Source organism: Barbus barbus (assembly GCF_936440315.1).
Source record: "Barbus barbus genome assembly, chromosome: 41".
Taxonomy (NCBI): Eukaryota; Metazoa; Chordata; class Actinopteri; order Cypriniformes; family Cyprinidae; genus Barbus; species Barbus barbus.
In genome coordinates this window covers 7,224,373-7,246,673 of record NC_136719.1, presented here as the reverse complement: position 1 = coordinate 7,246,673, position 22,301 = coordinate 7,224,373, and the positions used below count along the sequence as shown (strand labels likewise).

Sequence of the window (22,301 nt, the reverse complement as noted above, 5' to 3'; positions counted from 1 at the left end):
TAGTATTTTCTCCTCTTTGCGTTCATCTTCCGCATCTCTTGCTTCTGTTAACGGCCATTTACGGTTGGTTTATTTACGCAGTTAATGAATTAGTTGTGTGTTATTAATAGTTCTCTAACCATTAGTCAGAAGAGTATGCAGTTAACAGAGATCTCCTCTTAATTCACGACGCTGTCTGTGGCAGTTAGCCATTTGTTCTAGTATGCCATTTTTTTTAAAGTTCATACCATGTGTGTAATTCAAACCGGTTTACCATTTGAACCGGTATATTGCCCAGCACTAAGTCAACTTTTAAAAAGAAAGAAACTTTTCTTTTTCTAGTACATTGTTGATATGAACCGTAACCTAAGTTACTTAAAATGTCAATGTGCCCTCTAGCGCCCCCTAGACTATTGAGCTTTGTTGCTCCCACAGAAAAACAAAAACGCGCTTTTGAGATACATTGGAAAAAACATTTGCATATGCATAAATGTTTAAAGCAAGTGTATGATCATTGTTATTAATATTTAATTACATATTTAATTTATATTATATATGAATACTATATTATTATTATCAATACATTGCAATGCAATTTCTGACATTTTGGTTTATATTTTGTGCGCTGAACAATTCTGGTATTGGCATTGGGTCACCACTTGAAGAATCTTGGCCCAAAAGCAAAACCAGTTGAGAACCAGTTTTAGGCCTAGTCAGCTATGTTCCACAACCACCAAAATCTCTTCCTCTCTTTCACTTTAACCTCTCTCTCAGATCTGTGGCTGTGTTTGCTGTGTTTTCTAGGCGGATGCTCTGCAGCTCACAGGCATGCTGCACTTTTCCTGTTGCGCATTACCATAGTGAGCTACAGAAACCAGGACTCAGCGTGGGCCAAAAGAGGACATGGAAAGCAGATCTCAGACCATCCCCAGAAAAATAGGTCAATGCGCATTAGCTGCGACCACTTACAAAAGTTCCTTCAGTCGGACGGGGAAAACCCAGTGTCCTATCTGTCTCTACGCAAGTCCACCGTTTCCTCTTCTGGTTAATAGTCATCATATGAAGCATCACGACAACAGACATCTGATTCAGAAGGAACTATCAATTATAATCGCAAACAGGTGACTTCAATGACCTCTTTCACAGAGTGAAATGTCACTAAATCCAAGTCGCTGATACATCAATGACGTCGAATACACACCATAAACGCTTTGTCCCTTTACGAGTTTTTCTACCCTTCGGAGATTATGGTGTTGGCATTTTAAGCACTTTAATGGCAGCAAACAGTCAAAGTGATTAGGCAACAAGGGTGATAAGGAGTGAAAATAGATAAAGGCTATTATGCCCTTCGCCCTGAGGAAATGAATCAATATTGTGTAGTGTTATGGATGAAGCCTGTTAGTCTAATGCGTATCACAACAGGCCCCGAAATACTCCTAAGTGCTTAAATGCCTATTGAGTTTGGTGCAGCCCACTCCTATTTCCTGACCATATGATAGCCAGTGATGAGAAATCGAGAGCGAGGGGGGTTCCTGTCTGCCTGGATGAGAGGAACAGCAACATGAATCTCACTTTTTGTCATCCTCGATGCAACGAGAGGCTGTTCCTCGGGTCACCGCCTCTCCACCCAGCAGACAGAAGATAATGTCAGTGAACCAAACGCGTGCAGGTCGCTCTTGTTCAGCTGTGAATAACAACATCCTTTAGAACCAGAAGGGTTTTCGGCCTGATACCACAGGAGAACTTTTTCAAAAGTTTCAAATAGAAAGCCATCTGTGTACTGGTGCTCTACAAACCCAGAAACCAATAGACTCTTATAAAAATGGATTCTAAATGGCACCATATAAGGCTTTTTTTTTGCTTGTGGGATGATTTTGAGATCTGAATAGAAACCTGATTTTTGAAAAACAAGAGTAAAGAAGCATTAAACACATTTTACTCCCAAATAACTTCAGGTCTATGTTTTATGAAGACATTTTTCTTTTTAAAATACTGTCTTGAATTATTATAATAAGAACAGAGACGTGCATAAAGAAAGCAAATATGGTCAATTTTGAATTACTGTTGACTATAAACCCAAAAACAAGAACAATTATATATATATATTATATAATATAAATATATATATATATTATATATAACTTTTCATCCTCAGCATTTGTCATTTTAATATAGTTTAAGTTGACATACTAAAATTTACACTAAAACTGAAATAAAAATGACTAAAAACTACAGATATATTTCTAAAAACAAATACCAATAACTAATAAATATGCTAGAATTATGAAATATAATGGCAATGGCAAAATGAAAATATGAAATAAAAAAATTAACTAAATAAACAAAAGCAAAATTAATAAAACTTGAATTAAAAATAAAATGAAAAAATAGAAACTAATTTAAACTATTACAAAAATATACATAATATCTCAGTGATACTCATCATGTCATTTTAAACCTAAATGACTTTATTCTATGAAACAAAAGAAGATATTTTGAAAAATAATTTCATTGTATATCCCAAAACAGCTGGGATAATCTTTAGAGCTTCAGAACCTCTTTAAATTTTCTGCATATAAGTGAAATAAGTGTGCATTTATTTTAGTGTGCATCTAAAGAGCCTGTAAAATCAAGAACATTTTTCCACTACAAGGAGCCTTTTGTGCTTTGAATGCTGAAGGTCCTTTATGTTACAAAGCACAGTGTAGTCCACTCAAGAACCCAAAAGAATAAAAGAGTCAGTTCAAGAAGTAGTTTAGAAAAAAAAGAAAAACTCATGTCATTCCAAACCTGTATGGCTTGCTACAGTAACACACAAAAAAAAAAATAAATAAATAAATAAATATATATATATATATATGTGTGTGTGTGTGTGTATATATATATATATATATATATATATATATATATATATATTTTTTTTTTTTTTTAATATATATATATATAACTGTTTTGCATTTGACTTCCACATTGAAAAAAACATTTAAAATCTCTCAAAATATATTTTTTATGTTTCACAGAAGTATGTTAATCATACAGGTTTAAAAAGCATGAAGTTTTCTTTTTTTGGTGTACCATCCCTTTAAGGTGACACACTGAAGAGCCTTTAAAAAGAGCTTCATGTTTCATTCATTTTGGGAGATCCCCCAACACTTCTCAGTAGAATTCATTCATTCTAGTTAACATGTTGACCACTCTGCGTAATTGTCACGTACACAGTGGTTTTCCATCCGTTTGTACCCTTCCTCTATCCTCATGGCCTGAGTAGTGTTAATTATTAAGGGATTTTCATACAGTCAGTGTTTCTGGTGCCCTAAACCCTCCCTCTACCCTCCGTCACACATATTCCACTCTAATCCATAGGGACTATTCATTTTTCCTCCTCTCTCTCTCTCTCTCTCAGCTCATGTCTGTCTTAAGATACAGAAGCGTATACGAGTGTTACTTGATCCTGAATCTACTTTGACATCAACGGTGGCAGGAGTGCATGGCGTGCATATTAAATCCTGTCTGTGCACTGCACATGTGGGAGAGCGTCTACACCAAATGCATATATTGAGTACAAACTGACCCATTCGTTCACCTTTCAAACATTTAACTGAACCCACAGTGAGCCAGTTTCTGCATCCTGCTGTGACAGCATGACAGTCTGTCACGTCACACAACACAGACTCTGATCATGTGGTTACAAATGCAGCCACTGTAGCCTGTCTGTAAGGATGTGGCATGTTTAATACATTAGAGTCAATCAACAAAACAGAAGAAATCTGCTGGTGGCCCTTGAAAGGTCATGCCATTTTTGCAGTTTACATGTGGGCTTGATTGCATATATGTGACCCTGGACCAAAAAAAACAGTCTTAAGTCGCTGGGGTATATTTGTAGCAATAGCCAAAAATATATTGTATGGGTCAAAATGATAGATTTTTCTTTTATGCCAAAAATCATTAGGACATAAAGTAAAGATCATGTTCCATGAAGATATTTTGTAAATTTCCTACTGTAAATCTATAAAAACTTCATTTTTTATTAGTAATATGCATTGCTAAGAACTTCATTTGGACAACTTTAAAGGTGATTTTCTCAATATTTAGATTTTTTTGCACCCTCAGATTCCAGATTTTCAAATAGTTGCATCTCGGCCAAATATTGTCCTATTTTAACAAACCATCCATCAACTGACGCTTATGACTGGTTTTGTGGTCCAGGGTCATATATGTGCAAAAGAGAGAAAGACAGTTCTAGTAATATCAGGGTCATTTATTTATTTATGTATTTATTTATCAATGCATATATATATATAAATATTTTAATTTTTATTTTTTTTGGAGGCAGTCCTAGTCTACGTGATGACAAGCATGTTTTAATCTATAATCCTGCCATTTAATTATCAAATGTACTTTTTTTTCTGCTGATGACATTAGACTCAACACAGTTGACACAATAAGGTGCAAAAAAACAGTTCACCAGTCACTAAGCCCTCAATAGAGACTAGCATATCTCTCTCATACACTCACACACAGTGAGTCTGGGCTGCAGTGTAAGAGGATTTCATTCATCCATATTCACTGTATGGGACAGACTCGTGCAGTTTCTCGGTCAGCGTGCACTGGGGGGCATAAACTCTCGGTGTTAAGTGACTTTCTTGCTTGAATAAAGTCTATCCCGCTGGGCCAGGGGGAATAACTTAACACTTAGAGATCACACCATTAATTGCACTCCCAAACTGCAGACACTACGAAAGGTGCTGCTTTATCACAGGTGCAAAAAATAAATGACACACATTGGAATAATATTAACCACATTAAATAATATCCCTTACACAAACAGTACTTTGGTGCAGTAATGCAATCATTAAATACTATTACATATTAGTACTATTAATACTGTACATACCAAGATACTAAATGGCCATGCAATATGTCCCCAAATACATAACTTGCAAAAAATTAGTGCTGTCAAACGATTAATAGCAATTAATCGCATCCAAAATAAAGGTTTTTGTTTACATAATATAGGCTATGAGTGTGTACTATGTATATTTATTATGTGTATATGAATACAAACACATGAATGTATATATTTATGAAAAATATGTTATGTTTATGTATTAAATATATTTATATATAATATTTATATAAATATATAAATGTATATACATGGAAATATATACTGAATGTGTGTTTTTTATATATACATAATAAATAAACACTTCATATACCTATATTATGTAAACAAAAACTTTGATTTTTGATGCGATTAATCGTGATTAATCGTATCAGATACCATTATATATAATGAAATAAGTATAAATATTTCAAAGTACCATAGTATTACAATCTCTGTACCATGGTACTGCCACAGTACTTTTTGTAAGAGATGGTAGTTAATGGAACATATTCAAAATACCATGGTAAATCTACATACAACCATGGTGCAAAAATAACATGGTCCCATCCCAAAAACATGGAAGCACCATGCAGCATATCCAACAAATGATGGTATAGTACCAAAAATGGCTTGATAGAACCATGGTATCCTGAAAAATAGGTTGCACCATGGTACTTTTTGGTAGTTTTTTTTATCAGTAGCAGCGGACAAGCAAAATTTGACTTAAAAACACTCATTCGGGATACACTTTAAAGCATCTTTACCTTATTAATTTACTCTCAGTACTGTATCTTCCTCTTCACCACCCCTCTCAAGAAAATACAGAATCAATAAGAACATCAATATGAGCTCAGAATACCCATTCAATGATCTCCAGTCTACTGAAAAAGATACAGCACAGCCCTAATCCTGTTTTAGACTGACTCAGGCTGCTATTGTCTGTGAAACGTCTAGAGTCAAAACAGCATATTTAGGCTTTACAGAACGATAGTTATATAAAGTGACAAAGCTAATAAGAGTCTCATAAAGTTCTGTTCAACACGAACACGTAAAACGCCTCCAAATGCCGGAGAAAACAGCTCAAAGTTGAACATGGTCAGTGAGGGAAGATGAAGCGCGCTTACCGTGCGTCTCACAGAGCCAGAGAGAGTGATGCGGGGCGCAGCATCCCTGCCATCCTCAGTGAGAAGACTTCTACTGTGCGCTCTTCTCCGGCATGACCGCGGCTCCTCAGCTCTCCTCCGGCGCGCACCGCTGCAGGCTGAGCATCATGGCTGGTCTTGTGCTCTCAGTTCATCTGCTGTGGAGCGCGCTTAGTGCCGCCTACTCTGATTGAGTTTCGAAAGCGCAGAGGCTGCGATGCTCGCTCACTTTCTCCGGGCATATGGACCATCTGATGAGACTCATCCCTCCATCTGCGCGAGCCCGATCAGCGCCACCCAATGGACAAATGATGCTAATCATCACTAACGCGATTGGGCCGCCCATTGGAAAATAAAATCGGCCCAGTTCTGAAAGATTTAAGATTTACATTTATTTCGTTCAAATATTGGTTGGTGCGGGGCTAGTTGTCACAGGAGCGGTAGCTCAATATGGTTTGGCGTTGAAAGCCTAATTACACAAATGTGTTTCTGTAATGTTACTTTCAAATACCTAGTTCAAAACAAAGCTTAAACCTTCAAACGTAAATTGCAGTATTATTTTTTTCTAGTAGCCTATACCTATTATATACAAACAATAAATAAGCAAACAAACAAACGTTCAGGCAAAAGTGGACTAATAATTTAAGCTAAAGATTGAACTCTAGGGTAGACTTGAGTACAGTAGAGACACTTTCTGCTTTTTTCATCACTACACAAAAACTAGATGCTGAAACGAAGTGATTTTTCACATAATATTTCTTTTGATGTGTACTAAAATATCATAAATTGATAATAGCCATAAGTAGTTTATATTTCCCACAATTAGCTCATAAACATGAGGTGCATTTTTGTCTCAACAGTACAGGTGAGACACCCATTCTTAATGCTGTAAAGCTGGCTAACCATTTATAGCAAAGGCAATAAATTACAAAATTGCAGTTTTAATAATTACAGTTTAAAATTCATTTATTTATTTGCTTTATTTAATTCAGATTCAGTTAAAACAAAACAGGAACAAATATTTAACACTACAAAAATATATGAAAAACAGAACAAATATAAACATAACAGTAAAAATAACAATATACATACCCCTAAACCTACACATCATTTTCAATCATTCTGTATGATTTATAAGCTTGTTTCATCATGGGGACCTAAAACATATTCTCATAAGGTGAATTTAGTATTACTATACTTGTGGGGACATGTGGTCCCCATAATGTAGGTAATAACAGTACACAAACACACACAGCGTCTGTATGCATTTTATTTTCTATGATTGAACTGTTACTGTATACAGTTCATAGCAACCTAAAGGGTGTCTCAACTGTACCCACTTCACCACCTTGTATATTTCTTAAAATTTTATGCAATGCTTTTAACATTCATGTTAGAAAATATGTCCATTAACAATAGACAGTTGAAATATCACAAATATTATTTTTTAACAGAATTTGCGTAGCATATGTGTAACTGTGACTTTTATCCTATTATCATAACACTGTACAACTAAACAACATGTGAAGCAATAGGACACTAATCCAGGTACAGATGACATACACTGTGTCTCAACCGTACCCCACTGACATACTCGCACGTTTCTCTAGTTTATGAAAAGACCTTGCATGGCACAATGTCTATGTCTCACATGTCTATTTTTAGAGCACAGAGCAACGTTTGCAATGATATATGTTAAGTTTAACAATAATAAGCTATTCATTGTGGAAAGACATGGTGAAATGAAAATCTCACCCAGGAAAAAAAGATGCACACATTTAAAATTTCCCACGATCAAAGAGAACACGAATACACACGTGTGGAGCAAAAACCACAGCTCGGGTTCTTGTGTACGCAAGTTATTTAAGGTGTTTCATCTGTACACATGTCTCAAATGATCAGTCTACCCTACACTTTGTGAACAGAATGTTTCATAAATGTCAAGTTGTCACACGTGTCAATGTTTATAATAGGCTATCATAACATTAGGCTATTTACAATATCTGTTGGCTAAAAAAAAAAAAGGCTATCAATTGTTTGATGTTTTGTACAAACCACGTTTATTCATTCATTCATAAACTGTTCCCACTGTGACCATATAGCCAGATGGTAAATATCATATTATGTTGGGTGTCCACATTAGAGATAATCACCATGTTTAGAACAAAACCATCATATTTAAAAACATGATATTAATCATATCATATAATAAAATATCATTTTTTGTTACTACTAATATATATTCAATTATTATTGGATCTCCTTCAGTGCTTTCAGAATCTTTACTTATGATTTTGTTTCTGTATTTTAAAATATATATTTTTTCATATGAACATTTTAATGACAGTATATTTATTAAACGAAACTTAATTCTTTTATTTTTCAAAATAAGCAGAAAATAGTACAAAAGTGATTGTTTTGAACAAGTATTAACTTAGATATTATTTTAAAATCCTTATTTTAGCTGAAGTATTTGTATCACCGTGTGCCTTTTACCCCATGCTGGTGGGCCTCATAAGATTTTTAAACAAAATAAACAACTTGAATGATTTATTTTCGCACAAAATCTGCTGCTCCGTTAATGTTCAATACAAAGGTATATATTTTAGCTACAGTGAATATATATATTTTTTCTTAAGGTGTGCCTTTTTGCTAACGAACACACAGTACATGTATTTTGTTGAAGGATTCTGTGTTTTGAAGGAAGTGATTTAATTAATCATTCAATGAGTCACTCATAAATTGTTTCGAATACTAAATGAATCTGAATTTTTTAAACAAATCGGTTGAATGAATGATTCAACGACTCACTCAAAAGTCACTGTTTTGATCTTGAATGAATAACTATTTCTAAATAAATCTGGTTGAACAAATTCATTCACAGTCGCTACTAACTGGTGAACCTGCAGAAAGACTTGCTTAAAACATTGACTCCACCAATCATACAGGCTGACTGAGGAACCTTTGAACACTGCACATATATATTTTTGATACCTTATTCTGGTTCTGGTTGTTATTCCTCTTTACATTATTGCATATTTCACATTGTAATATTCTATATCTCATTAACACTGTATATTTCATAGAACATTATTTTATTTATAATAAATAATTTCTCTTACTCTTACCACGTGGCTTTTAGCTCTTCACTTGCGTGTCTGCTTGTATTACGCCTGAAACTAAATTGCACCTCTGGGATTAATAAAGATGTATTGTATTGTACTGCCACCACTGGACTATATAACCCTTTCTTGTAATGTGCACTGTAGAAATCAATATTTTTAATCAAATAATAGCTGCATGCCACACTCTACATAAGTGTTCATGCTCCAATGTAATTACAGCATTAATCAGTACAAGTAAGTGGGTAAGAAAAATTAGCTTATTTTCTGAAGCAGCTTGTAACTAAAAATTGTTATTGCAAATGTGAAGCGTTACCTAAATAGCTCTTAAATATGTATTATTTATCTTATTTTTCTTATTCCTTTGGATTCTCTTCTTTAGATAAAATAATTTATTATAATAAATACATTTTAAACAAGCACATACGATACAGTGGTGATTCATACAGTATCCACTAAAATAGATATGGCTGTGTTTAAAGTTGGCCTAAATATACTTACTGTATCACAGCTCTTTTATGACTGTGGGTCTTCACCAAAACAATCAATGAGGAACTCACTTTCTCTGAGTGCTCTTGTGCTTGTGTGTGGGCAGGCTTTATACTCCTCCGTCTTTGTTGGAGTTTGATTGTGGTCCTTATTTACGTCTGGCTCATAGCACAGGTCTCATCTGCTAACTGGCTTGTCAGTCTGCATTAGGTCTTGAGGTTTGAAAAGTGTACAATAGAAAGGGCCGAGCCCCCTTTTAGAAGAGCACACATCAACACACTTTAACTGGAGGGAGGTGATGAGCAGTGGACCCCACGGATCCCATCAGATACTCTTACTGATATAGCCCAGTGTGACCTTTTTTCCATTGCTGGTGTTTGCGTGGGTCATTTTTTGCCCACAATGTGGGGACCAGCAGAGCAAGCAAGCAAGAGACTGTGCAGAGACAACTCTGAGGTGTTTGAAAGTAAAGCGAACAAATCACTTTAATAAAAAAGAATGGAAAAACATACTAAAACAAACCAAAAATGAATGAATAAAATGTAAATAAATAAAAATGAATGAATGAATGACTTATCAAATTTGCAAGACATTGTTAAAATTTGTTTATTAAATCTTTGTACATTAAAATGAATGGTAACACTTTACCTAAAGCCTTTATATATATAATGCATTATAATGTTTTAATGCATTAATTATGCTTTGTATGCACCTTATAATGCATTGTATGATCTTATGAATAATTGTAACTACAGTTATAATACATTATAATATTTTAATATTCGTTGTTACACCTTTAAAAAGTATAATGCATTAAAACACATGAAAAACAAACCTACTAATATTATAATGCATTTTAATTTTGGTTACAATTATTTCTGAAAAGATATAATGCATTACATTGTACATTATGAAAACATTTGTAATGCATTCTGCATAAAAGCTTCAAGTAAAGTGCTACCAAATTAATATTAAAAAGTGTCATGTTTTTTCAAAGAAAACTAACTAAAACAAAACAAACATGAACAAATAAACAATAATAAAAATGATAACAAACAAACTAATATATAAATGAATAAAGCACAAATGTCTCCCCAAATTTTGCAAGGTATTGTTAGTATTAAAAATCATCTTTGTACATTCAAATTAAATATTTACAAAGGAATGTGTACCAAACTGAAACAAAACAAAAATGAATTAATGAAAGAAACACAACATCATAACAAACAAAGAAACAGCGAATTAAAACAAATAAAGTGTACAAATATCTCATCAAATTTGGCAAGACATTGTTAATTTTATTAACTAATAAACTAACTATTAACTAATATATTTACCAAAGAATATTCTTCAATGAAAACATACTAAAACAAAACAAACAAACAAATAACAGTGTACAGATGTCTTATTCAGTTTTGCAAGTCATTGCTAATATTCTTTAATAAAGTGCACAAATGTCTCCAAAATTATTACTTAATTACTTAAATTATTAGTTAATTACTAAAATCTTCATACAAATAAAATATTTGCAAAAGAATAATGTTCTTCAAAGAACAGTATCTGCAGTTCTCTCATCTAAAAATATCACCAAAAACTATTTATAGCAGTTTGTGTGTGTGTGTGTGTGTGTGTGTGTGACAGGGAGGAGGGAAGCTTTTAAGAGAGGAAGCAGAGGCTACAGTGATGTAATGAGAAATGAAGTGTTCCATGGCAATACAGGCTCAACCTGTAAAAGATTCATCACTCTTCTTCATGTTCAGAGAGGAAAGAGCAGAGCAGCACGGGGGAGGAACCTCTTTTAACGGCTTTTCTATAATGGATCAGCACAGACAGAGCCACAGCTGTCATGGATAGAAGGCAAGGGTTAGCAAAAAACAAGTGATATTATCAAGATCAACTCCATCATTAATGTGTGTGTTATTTACAGAGGTTTGGCAATGGAAGTCCTTGTTTATCATGTCAATATAAATGGATCTGAATATGATAAATATAGCTTTAGGCAGCTGAACTGATGTATCAGTTAATGCAGTGTCTCTCTGAACAGACTGAACATTTACAATAGTTTGATAAAACAGTTATGCTTGTTATGTATATTGCTCCATAGTCTTCCATTGTATGTGTATAACTACAACAGAAAATCAGACCAGTCAAATCAGCAAAGAATAAATCCTGCATTATGCTCTTCTGCACTGACTGCATTTCCTCAGTTATTTGTCTAGTAACTCATTTTGATAAAGTAGATTTTAATGTAAAAGAGTTAAAAAACAGTAAAAAAAAAAACAATAGCGAGGAAAACATTATGCTAACAAGTTACTGTGGTGAAAGATGATAACTGTGTTTGTGACAAATTGACAAATGTCACAAATTGACAAAAGTGACAAATAACACCAATTCACACCAGCTTTCATCTTAAAAAACTAAGTAGGATGTAGTTACGCGACCAGCAGATGGCGCTTTGGATTTGATAATAGACTTCAAACTAAAAACAATCCCAGAGATACAGACTACATCTGCCGTCCAACATTCGTGATAATAAAATATCTCAGCCAATGCCATTTATCACTCCACACACGATACAAAAAAATAATCAAAAGGTAGCTATAGCCTATATTAGAGTAAATCCTACTGTAGTCATTGTTGCTGCAAACTGTGGGAACCTGGCGGTCACCATCACTGCCAAATAAATGAACAAACAAATAAATAATGATAAAGATCGCATCAAATATATCTTCACTCATAATAAGAATCTAAAAATGTTCTGTAACCCCCTGCCTAAGCCTAATGCTGTTTTTTGGTTAGTTTGTAAAACTGACAACATTACATGTTAACTTAGTTAAAAAATGTGCACTATCTAAACTAGTTTACTAGTCTTTGATGGTCTCAAGGGGGACCAGTTGGTTTTACTCATCATTTTTTAGCTGGATAGCGTGGAAAACCACCTTAAACCATCTAAGACCAGCACACTATCTTAGGCTGGTTTATGTTTTCCCCCCTCTGCAAGGATGTGGTTTCTAGATATGGCTTCTATGCTTGTTTGCTGGTCTTATGTGGTCTCCAGGGTTGATTTTTAGAGGGGATTTTGGGCACTTTCAGCTTCTTAGCATAGGAGACCATCTTTAACCAGATAAAACCAGCACACCAATGTAGGCTGGTTTATGTTTTTCCCCCCTCAGCACAGCAGGGATGTGGTCTTTAGATATAGTTTCTGTGCTTGTTTGCTAGTCCAAGGTGGTCTCCCAGCTTGGTGGTTTTAGAGGGGTTTCGGCACTTTCCAGCTGGTCAGGCAATGATATCAGATGGCCAAAAAGCTAAACCAGCTGACTGGCCAGTCTAGGAGACCAGAATAAACCAGACAACCAGCCCTTGCTTGGTTTAAGTTGTTATTTTCATGAATACTGTGGTTCTTGGGTATTTTTTTCAGCTTTTTTCTTGGGTTCGAATCAAAACGCGCGCGCGCACCGTGGTTTATTCACACAGCATGTGTCTGTGTATGTGAAAACAAGCCATTGTGATTAACATACACCCCCCCTGCCTACTACCCCCGCCCCCTACCCCGTCTACCCCCTTGTTCTTCCTCCTCTCCCTCTTTCTTCGCACTTCACTGTCTGTCTCACACTCCTCCCGTGACAGTAGTGATCAGCTCCACACTTCCACGCGTTTCACTGAGCGCCTCTGGAAACAATGGCAACGGAGCCGCTTTGTGTCGGACAGAGACTGACGAGCTTCTCTGTGTTTGTTTAGGACTTTCTGCTGATAGTCTCATATATTCAGGATCTCATTATCGCGTTTAACACAATGGGCTGCTGCAGCGGACGGTGCACCCTTATATTTCTGTGCACGTTTCAGTTGGTGAGTTTGTTTTCTGATAAATGTACATTTCACACCGATACTCATCATGACTGCTCAACGTGCATGTGAGCTGGTTGGTTTATAGCCTAATACGCTGCCTTTTGGCTTGTTGCCTTTTGTTTATGCTGCTGGATACACAATGAGTACATTGTTTAAACATTGTGTGTGCTTGAACTCTTTTGTCTAGATCTGAGTTAAGGTTGAACATGTGTTTAAGTAGTTGGCTCCTCCATAAAATAACCCTGAGTTGTAAAATACTTTTATGGGCAGTTTAATGCTTTTGCTTTTGCACTGCTTAAGTCAACCCAGATGAACTTTTCTCATACTGTTACACTGATTTTTCACTGGGACAGAACAGAAAACAGGGCTAAAACAACTTCATGTGCCTAGGAATTGGTTTTGTTTAATCTGTTAAACAGGTTTTCTTTTGCTTACAAAAGTGTCAACACAGTCAGATTTTGACATGTAATGTCAAAAGTGTAGTAAATAAATATTATATTAAAATAGAAAACTACACATTTTAAAATATTTTTAAATTGTACATTATTATTATAAAAAATTGTATTTAAAATTAAAAATGATTTTCAACTCCATCTGTTGCTTTGTCACCACCATTAGACAAGAAAATCAGCTGACAGTATTGACAATAAAACCATATTTTCCACATCAAACATGAATTAAATGTAGAAGCCATTTTGTTTTTCTGTTGTGTTGCTAGTTAAATTATCTAAAACCATTTGTTTACAATTTGTCATGTTTGTGACATTAAAATATATGCACCACTACTTAAGTCGGCATGAAATTAAAATTCACCCAATTTATTTTTTATACGCATGTTATAGGTCTAATGAATGCTTACTTTTTTTTTTGACCTCATACTTTTTAATCAAAATGTCAAAATTCAATCTTCCAGTGAAACGACAGACATGTCTCTGACATATGTTGGATTTCTCCATTCATTTATTCCACTTAAACTTCCTTAAAATCGACTGCAGGCTGGCATTCAGATCCGCTTCCATCCAATCAACAATCGATGGATTAAAACAAGTCCTGGTCTACAATTTTTGATAGTCTGTTTCACTCAAATGTACATCATACTACTGAAGAAAAGATCTGCCACTACTACAGTTTCATAGATAATTAGTATACTATTAAAAAACCTCCAGCTCTTTGTGGCCTTGAACTCATAACAGGTGAAAAACATAAAGAGGACCTTCATAATGATGTTTCCATAAATATCTGACTGTGCTGACACAGCGTGTTTACATGCTTTTGAACAATAGTTTAGTATGTAAAAGTGCATCGCGAGGACTCTGTAGACCCCACGGCATGCCCCTCGGCATTAAATTGATCTGTTTACACTCTGGATAGAGTTGGCAGGAGCTTTCAGTGGTTAGTCATTAGTTAGATCTACCCATGTTGCTGTCAAAGAGAGAGATGTTCGTCTCTCCAAGAAGCTATTATACTGTAATTGTCGCTTAATCTTTATTGCAGCTCGCTTTGGTTCATCGGATACTCCATCCTAGCTTAAGTGTTCGTAGAAGTTGTTTGTCAGTGAGATGTTATATTGGCTTCGAAATCGGCAATCATCATTCTGCAGTGAGTTGCTGGTGTCCTCATTTCCATGTGGAAAGTCCTGCAGCTGCTTTTTGCATAGTTTCAGACAGCCTCCCCCATCCGCAATCCCAGTCTCAACAACTAAACTGATCCCACGGCAATGTAAACAGGCGTTTTACACCTACACCGCTAAACAGCTGCTGGAGACTGATTGCACCTTATTCAAATTTGGCACCGTAGCCACCTCTTTTATTTCTGGTACCTGTGGCAGTGCTTGTGTTATGCCGTCCATTCTTCCCACAATCCTTTATGACAGGGGCATTAAAAAACCGCTGACACCTGCTGCCCCCTAAAGACAGAAGTGTAATACACCTCGGCCCACATGCATGTTTGCACGTCGGCTACTGTCAGACCTCCGGCCCTTCCTGAGCTTGACAGGGTCCGTCTTCCTTTCATTTTAGGCACCTCAGGGAAACATTCCTGCTCTTTGATGTAGTTCTGCTCTCTGAGATCGTATTATCTTGATGTCTCAGAGTTTCCCTAACGAGTCATGCATGCTGTTCTCAGTGGAAAGATGTCACAAAACTCTCTCAGGCTAACTGGGAATATTAATAATTTATTGGATGGCTGGTTGATTGATGCTATTATTTATTAGCGCTGCTTGAGACAAACTTCTGTATTACTTTTGCTCATACTTAAGGTTAGAGATCTGAACAAATCCTTAACGCTAAGTAATAAACTCATAATTTGTTCCTCGTCGTGGCTTGTTGAGGAGATTTGTGGTATTTCAAGTCATCACATGAATTTTGCCTGGCAGATTATAAAACAGATGAAAAATTTAATAGATTATCACTTAAGGAAGCACATGAGTTTTATCTGGAGACCAAAATTAGGGATACGCAATATATTTGTGCTATATTGGCTATTGGACAATGTTAGAGCTTTTTAATAAAATTTAGATTATTATAATTAATTAATGGCAATTAACTTTCCATCTTAAAGTTAACCTTTTAAAACACAATAATTTAAATGCAATATTTGTCAAATCTCAAAATGAATATAATTTTATAATGCTGTGCGTTAATAATGTGATGCCTTAAATTAATTTGTGGCATTTAAAGTGATGGCATTTTTAGTTTTTAGTGTGCTATTTTTAATTTATTTATATAAAATAGTGTCACATTTTTAACAGTTTTAATTTTTTTTGTAAATGAATGATTCTAATCTTATTGTGGACAATTTATCAATGTATACTATTTATTTATTTTTTTTTTTTTAATAAAAAAATGAAAGCTCAATCTTCTTTTGAAACAACATTCTTGTCTTTGGTGATGTATGCCAGACTTTCCACAATAAACTGTGCATTTCCACATCTCAAAATCCAATTAACAAGTTTTGCGATAGTCTCAATATATGGATAGTCACAATACGGAAGGAAAGATCTGTCGCTACTTCCTTTTCTTTTTCATTTCTTTCCTTTAATATTGGTACATCCCTAACCAAAAGACTTGAGAGGCCAATAAGCAAACTACCCAGAAAACCTTAGCAGCCACCTAGCAATGCCCTAGCATCACGGCAGAAAAGTTTGCATGCACAAGTTTACTTTTTGTTGAATGGCTCCTTATTTCTCAATTCCACACACTGGAGATGATTCCATTGATCCAATGTCATTCGCGAGAGCTGTACACACCTGTTTGTGCCGGATAAGGGAAGGAGAGGAGCATGGGAAACACAGGTAGACACCACATGGAAACCGTTTTGAACTTTACCCTTTGTAGCTGTTGAGGAACATCTGGTTTGGTTCCTCCTCCATATCTCTGCTCTAGCAGTAATAGACGAGGAGTTTGTTTAAAAGCACATGAAACTGTCAGCAGCTGGTTTAAAGACTCCCTGGTGGTGAGTTAATCTGGCTTTTTCATACAGACATTCTCCACTTAGACTTGGAAATCACCATGTTTGGAATGAATTGGACAGTTATCAAGTTTCTTGTAATTCTGAGACGTTCTCCTCCATGAACCATCTCTCATTACCACTTCTCTCGCATGATCGGGCCATGCAGGGATTCATGGTTAACCTGGGAGGAATTTAATCTGTATCCAGGCAAAGCCTAATAATGAGGTTTTCTTGATTAAAAATTCTTTCTTTTGTTAACAAGCAGCTTGAATTTTTATCTTTGACTTCAAGGAGTAATTCACCAAAGAATGAAACTCTTGTTCTAAACCAGTATGACTCACTTTCTTCTGTTGAACACAAAAGGAGGAATTTTAAAGCATTTTACCATCTTATTTATCATGTGGACTATGCTGATTTTGGTCCCTGTGCTTTATTTCTTTTGAGAGAAAAAAACAGCACAAACATTTTTTTTTTTTTTTACACTGAAGAAAGTTGTGGATTTGAGTGTGAGTAAATTTCATTTTTGTGTGAAGTAATCCTTTAAGTATGTTAGAGGTGGAGATTACAAAACACTGCCTCATGCAATACATTTCCTCTACAGTATCTCTTTCCTTAAGAGATGAGTCAAACTAGGACAGAAATCGAGAGACGCTTTGAAGTGAACCAGAAAAGGAGGACTAATCAGTCGGAGAAAAAGAGTTGTACTTGCGGTGTTATACACACTGTTGACTAGAGAAAGCAGACACACTTAATGGTGTCTGTTTGACAACCCCTGAAAAGAGAAAGTGACTGATGGGCTGTGGGTAATAAATGGCAGTGGCTTTGACCTCTTTATGGCAGAGAGGCTTGTGGAGAGCTACGGTAATGAGGTCAGGAGGAGGATACTCTCTGACTTCTGACCCGTAAACGCACACACACACGTCAAATCCAGACCTGAATGTTGAATAGATACCATGCATATGATTTATGTGACCTCTTTACATACAGATTAAAGGAAAGTTCTCCATTCAAAAACTTATATTGATGGCATTATTTGTCCAAACACTGTTTACATTGATAAACTTACATTTGTAGTCTATGGGGTATGGCATTACAGAGAGGTTTTAACCACAAATAAAGACTTTTGTTGTTAAAGCACTTATGTTCTTCTAAATGACCTTTAGTGGTGGCACTACTGTTCTTGGTAGATGACATCTGGTTACTGTATTGCATTTTCATAGTAATTCTTTTTAGATGTATCTTTCCTGTGTGAGTTTCTTTCTGATAAGCATGCATTAGTGTTAACGGTAATGCATTACAAGTAACGCGAGATATGTAATCAGATTACTTTTTTCAAGTAAAGTAACGCATTACTTTTAAATTTACAAAAAGTTACTTTTTCAAATATGTAACGCAAGTTACTTCAGCCTGAGGCTTATTAATTTCACTTTTGGTGTGAAAGGGCTTTACAGCTGGCAAAAATATAACTTTTGTTGATATGAAAAAAATAAACAAATAAGCAAGCCCAGCTCAGATTACATAAAGTAACACAAAAGTAACATAATGCATTACTTTCCATAAAAAGTAACTAAGTAATGCAATTAGTCACTTTTTTTATGGAGTAACGCACTATTGTAATGTATTACTTTTAAAAGTAACTTTTCCCAACACTGGCTTGCATTTATCGTGCAAAAGTTGTAGATTTTACTTGCTTACATGGTCAAGATAGGAGTTGAAAGACTTGATATAACTTTGCACAGATCAGCACAAATAATGTTTAAGTCGTGTGGCTAGGCATGGAAATATTTTAAAAACAGAATGCTTCCTGATCAACCATGGTCCATTTATGTACATAATAAAAAGTCAAAAGTTTTTAAACATTTGTTTTGTTAGATATTTGAGTACGTCGAAAGCCAGTAAACCATTTGAAACTGTAATCTTGCCTTTATTCTAAGAAAAAATAAAATCCTGTTGTAACCGGTGCACAATGAATCTTAGGATTGTCTGGGCTGCAAAGGATCCATTAGTTGTATCCTGGTTCCTGCATGGCCTGAGAATCAAAGGACGCATTTCGTGGCCACGTTTGAAGGAGCCTTTGAAATGGGACAGTCTTCGACGCGCGTTTGTGACACATTTGATCTTCAGATGCAGTCTTTGAAGGATACAGCCTCTGAATTGGGACACATCTAAAAACGAGCCAACATTGAGCAACTGTTGGCTTGATTTGTCACGGATTTAATAGTCATGTGGGTTTCACCATCGGTGTTGTGTGTTGTGTCTCCCTTGAAAATAGTGAAGGAAATATTTAGTAGTATTTCATATTTATATGTAAATATTTCAGTATGGTGTTCCATTGGAACGTCATTCGGTTCTAGAACTTTTATTGTTTACAAAATGGAACAATTTCTTAGTTCTTAACCCTGCTTACGGTTATACTGTTAAAACAATGTGTTTCTAGCCAGGAGCCTTGCCTTATAGCCTTACTATATAAGTGCATTGCTGTAAATGCAATTTGCATGGTTTTACAAACTGACAGAAATTAAATCATTTTCTGGGGTAATGGACAGCATGTCACTGATTCGGTCACAAGAGCTTGACTCATATTGAACCCACACTGAAATCTACACACATGCTTAATATGGGTCCAGTCAGCATGCCTTTCCTCTTGGTCCATCTGTACGAACAAGTAAAGCTGACATGTCATGTGTTTTTACTCTTAACTCCCCACTGAGAGCCAGATTATCTAAACAAACAGCGCTCCCTATGGAAACAAGAAGCCACAGAAACATACACCAGCTGACTCCACAAAGTCAAAGACCCTTATGGGAGGGCATAAAAAATGTTAGGACGGGGTAATTTGTGGTTTAATTTGCTCGCGAGGTGTCATTACGGGGCTACAGGGGTTCACTGGTTATGTTGATGGATACTTTTGCCCTCCTGTAAAGGTTAATTTGCCCCTGTTGGCTGTTTCAGGACAGCTAGGGGAGACAGAAACACCCAACAGTTTTACGAGACCTGGCGGCAGCCTCTATCTCTCAGACAAATGAAGGCAGGAATAAGCGGCGCTGTTTATCAGCTGATTTGCATATGATTCAGCCCAACACCCAATGTGCATCCCCCAGCCAGACAAGCAGATGAATATTTATTAAACAAAGGACGCCACCACCTCTTTTCTCTCTCACTCGCACACAGTCTATGTACTCTGAATTTACAACTTTTCATTAATGCACTCAGGCTTTTATTAAGGGTAATTAGTGGAATGAATCAGGAAAAGACAGAAACACACACAAGCACATTCCCACCTAATGCTTTTGCTTCAGTCAGGAAGGCCTGGTGCGAGTTGACGGAGAACATGCCTGATGAGGGATCCAGCAGAGAGAAGAACTGCAGCAGATCTAGAGCAAAAGAATTTCATCATAGTACCGGGGTATTATACTAAAACTCAAACCATTAATTAAAACGTAACTTTAAATACAGTAAGCGTTTGCTGAAATAAAATAAAAATTTATTTCAGTAATATAAACTATATAGACATATTTACAATACCAAAAATGACTGAAACATTAAAATGAAAATGGAAAACAAAAAATAAAAACTAATTCTACATTTTTTTAAATTAACTAATAATATGTAATAGTATCTCAAGTTAGTAGATTGGGTAACACTTTAGTATAGGGACCAATTCTCACTTATAACAGCATGCAATATTATATTAGCATGCATATTATATTAATATCGGGTGTTTATTAGTGCTTATAAAGCATAAATTCTGCATGGCCATATTCTACATTCCTAATCCTGACCAATACCTAAACTTAACAACTGCCTTATTAACTATTCATAAGCAGTAATTAAGGTAACACTTTATTTTAGGGTCTATTAACTAGTTGCTTATTAGCATGCATATTACTAGAATATTAGCCATTTATTAGTAGTAATTAAGCACATATTAATGCCTTATTCTACATCTCTAATCCTACCCAATACCTAAATTTAACAACTACCTTACTAAATATTAATAAGCAGTAAATTAGGAGTTTATTGAGAGAAAAGTCATAGTTAATAGTGAATAAGTGTTCCCTATTCTAAAGTGTTACCGTAATTAATTTAGTGAGAACTGGACCTTAAAATAAAGTGTGACCTTAGACTGGTTATTAGAACTGTGCAATGATTGAAATTAACAATATTTATACATAAATCCAGTGATGTTCATCAATTGAATTGAACCTATTGAATTGCCTACATGAGAACGGCCTTCTAAAACCCAAAGAATACTTAAGTTTTTACAAATATTCTAGGATATGCTTACAGTGCATTTGACATAAATGCGTCATTAGCATAGTACACACATGTAGTATTTACGCAGCCTGATTTAAAAAAAAAAAAAAAATATTTGACCTTAATTAGTTGGTCCACAAAATGGAAACAGGTCCAAATCATTGTTTCACAGTCGGACTGAAGAAAAGAGACGGAACAACAACAACAATAAACTACTGGAGACGCTAATTTAAACAAATACGAAAACATTTTATGATGATGAATTCTCAACAGATAAAGCGACGGTTTCTAGTGTGCATGTGCCGAGCACCTGTGCAAACAGAGTGTATTTTGAAAGGCTATGCATTCGGCTTTACGCATACGTTAAGCATTCCTGTCAAAGCTGAAGAACAGTTTTGGCTTAAGGCAACACCCTTACTATGCAAGCTTGTAAGGGACTGAGTTGAAACACTGAATCATGTAATAGTTCATATATAACTAAATATATTAAATTGAGTGTGCTGTAACCATAGGCACAAATTGCGGAGGGGGGAGAACAAAGTTCAGTAGTTGTACGCAGGCTGTCAAGGCTATTTTATTTACTTCAAACATCGTGATTCTTTTTCTCTTTAATACGGATGATGCGGAGTCATTAATAAATTAGTCCTCACAAAAAAAAATTATGATAACCGATGTACTTTTCCAAGAGTCTGCTATGTTAGCGATTATAGTGTGTCATGGCTTGTTTGGTAACTTGGCTAAGTCACACAATACAGCTAATGTGGCGATATGTGAACTGATATTAGGCTAATATTGTAGATGTAATGTTGCCCCCCCCCCCCCCCCAAACGGTTAGATTAAATTTATGCCCATGCCATGGCTGTAAGTTTCTTTGGATAAACCATCTGCATCAAAAGGAAAAAATGAAAATGAAGAGCAAATGGAAATGTAGGAGGGGAGATGTTTTTCTCATATTTCTCATATCAAATTCAGATTTGAATTTCCATATCTGTGCTTATTCACGCACAGTCAACACTGTGTCAGTGCATATGAATCACTACTTTATCAACATCCCACCAGCAAGCAAACAACCAACTGATCTCCTCGACCTCTGACCTCCTTCTGCATTTACTGACATCAGTGTTG

General features: G+C 35.4%; 2 protein-coding genes across 3 annotated transcripts in view; one reads left to right on the top strand and one right to left on the bottom strand.

Annotated features, from left to right (window-relative positions):
- LOC306860584 (uncharacterized protein) overlaps window positions 1-6,176 on the bottom strand; it is a 67,884-nt gene extending 61,708 nt beyond the window's left edge. The window contains exon 1 of the mRNA XM_079402349.1: window positions 5,992-6,176. The gene's annotated coding sequence lies outside the window, so the exon portion shown is untranslated. The remainder of the gene's footprint in view (window positions 1-5,991) is intronic.
- Window positions 6,177-13,205: 7,029 nt separating this feature from the next.
- The window catches only part of LOC306860149 (sodium/potassium-transporting ATPase subunit beta-1-interacting protein 3-like), a 65,298-nt gene continuing 56,202 nt past the window's right edge, over window positions 13,206-22,301 (top strand). Inside the window, exon 1 of one of the 2 annotated variants that reach the window (XM_079401701.1) lies at window positions 13,206-13,469. In XM_079401701.1, coding sequence (XP_079257827.1) covers window positions 13,416-13,469 — 54 coding nt within the window. In that variant the 5' untranslated portion in view covers window positions 13,206-13,415. The remainder of the gene's footprint in view (window positions 13,470-22,301) is intronic. The other variant, XM_079401702.1, reaches the window with a different exon arrangement.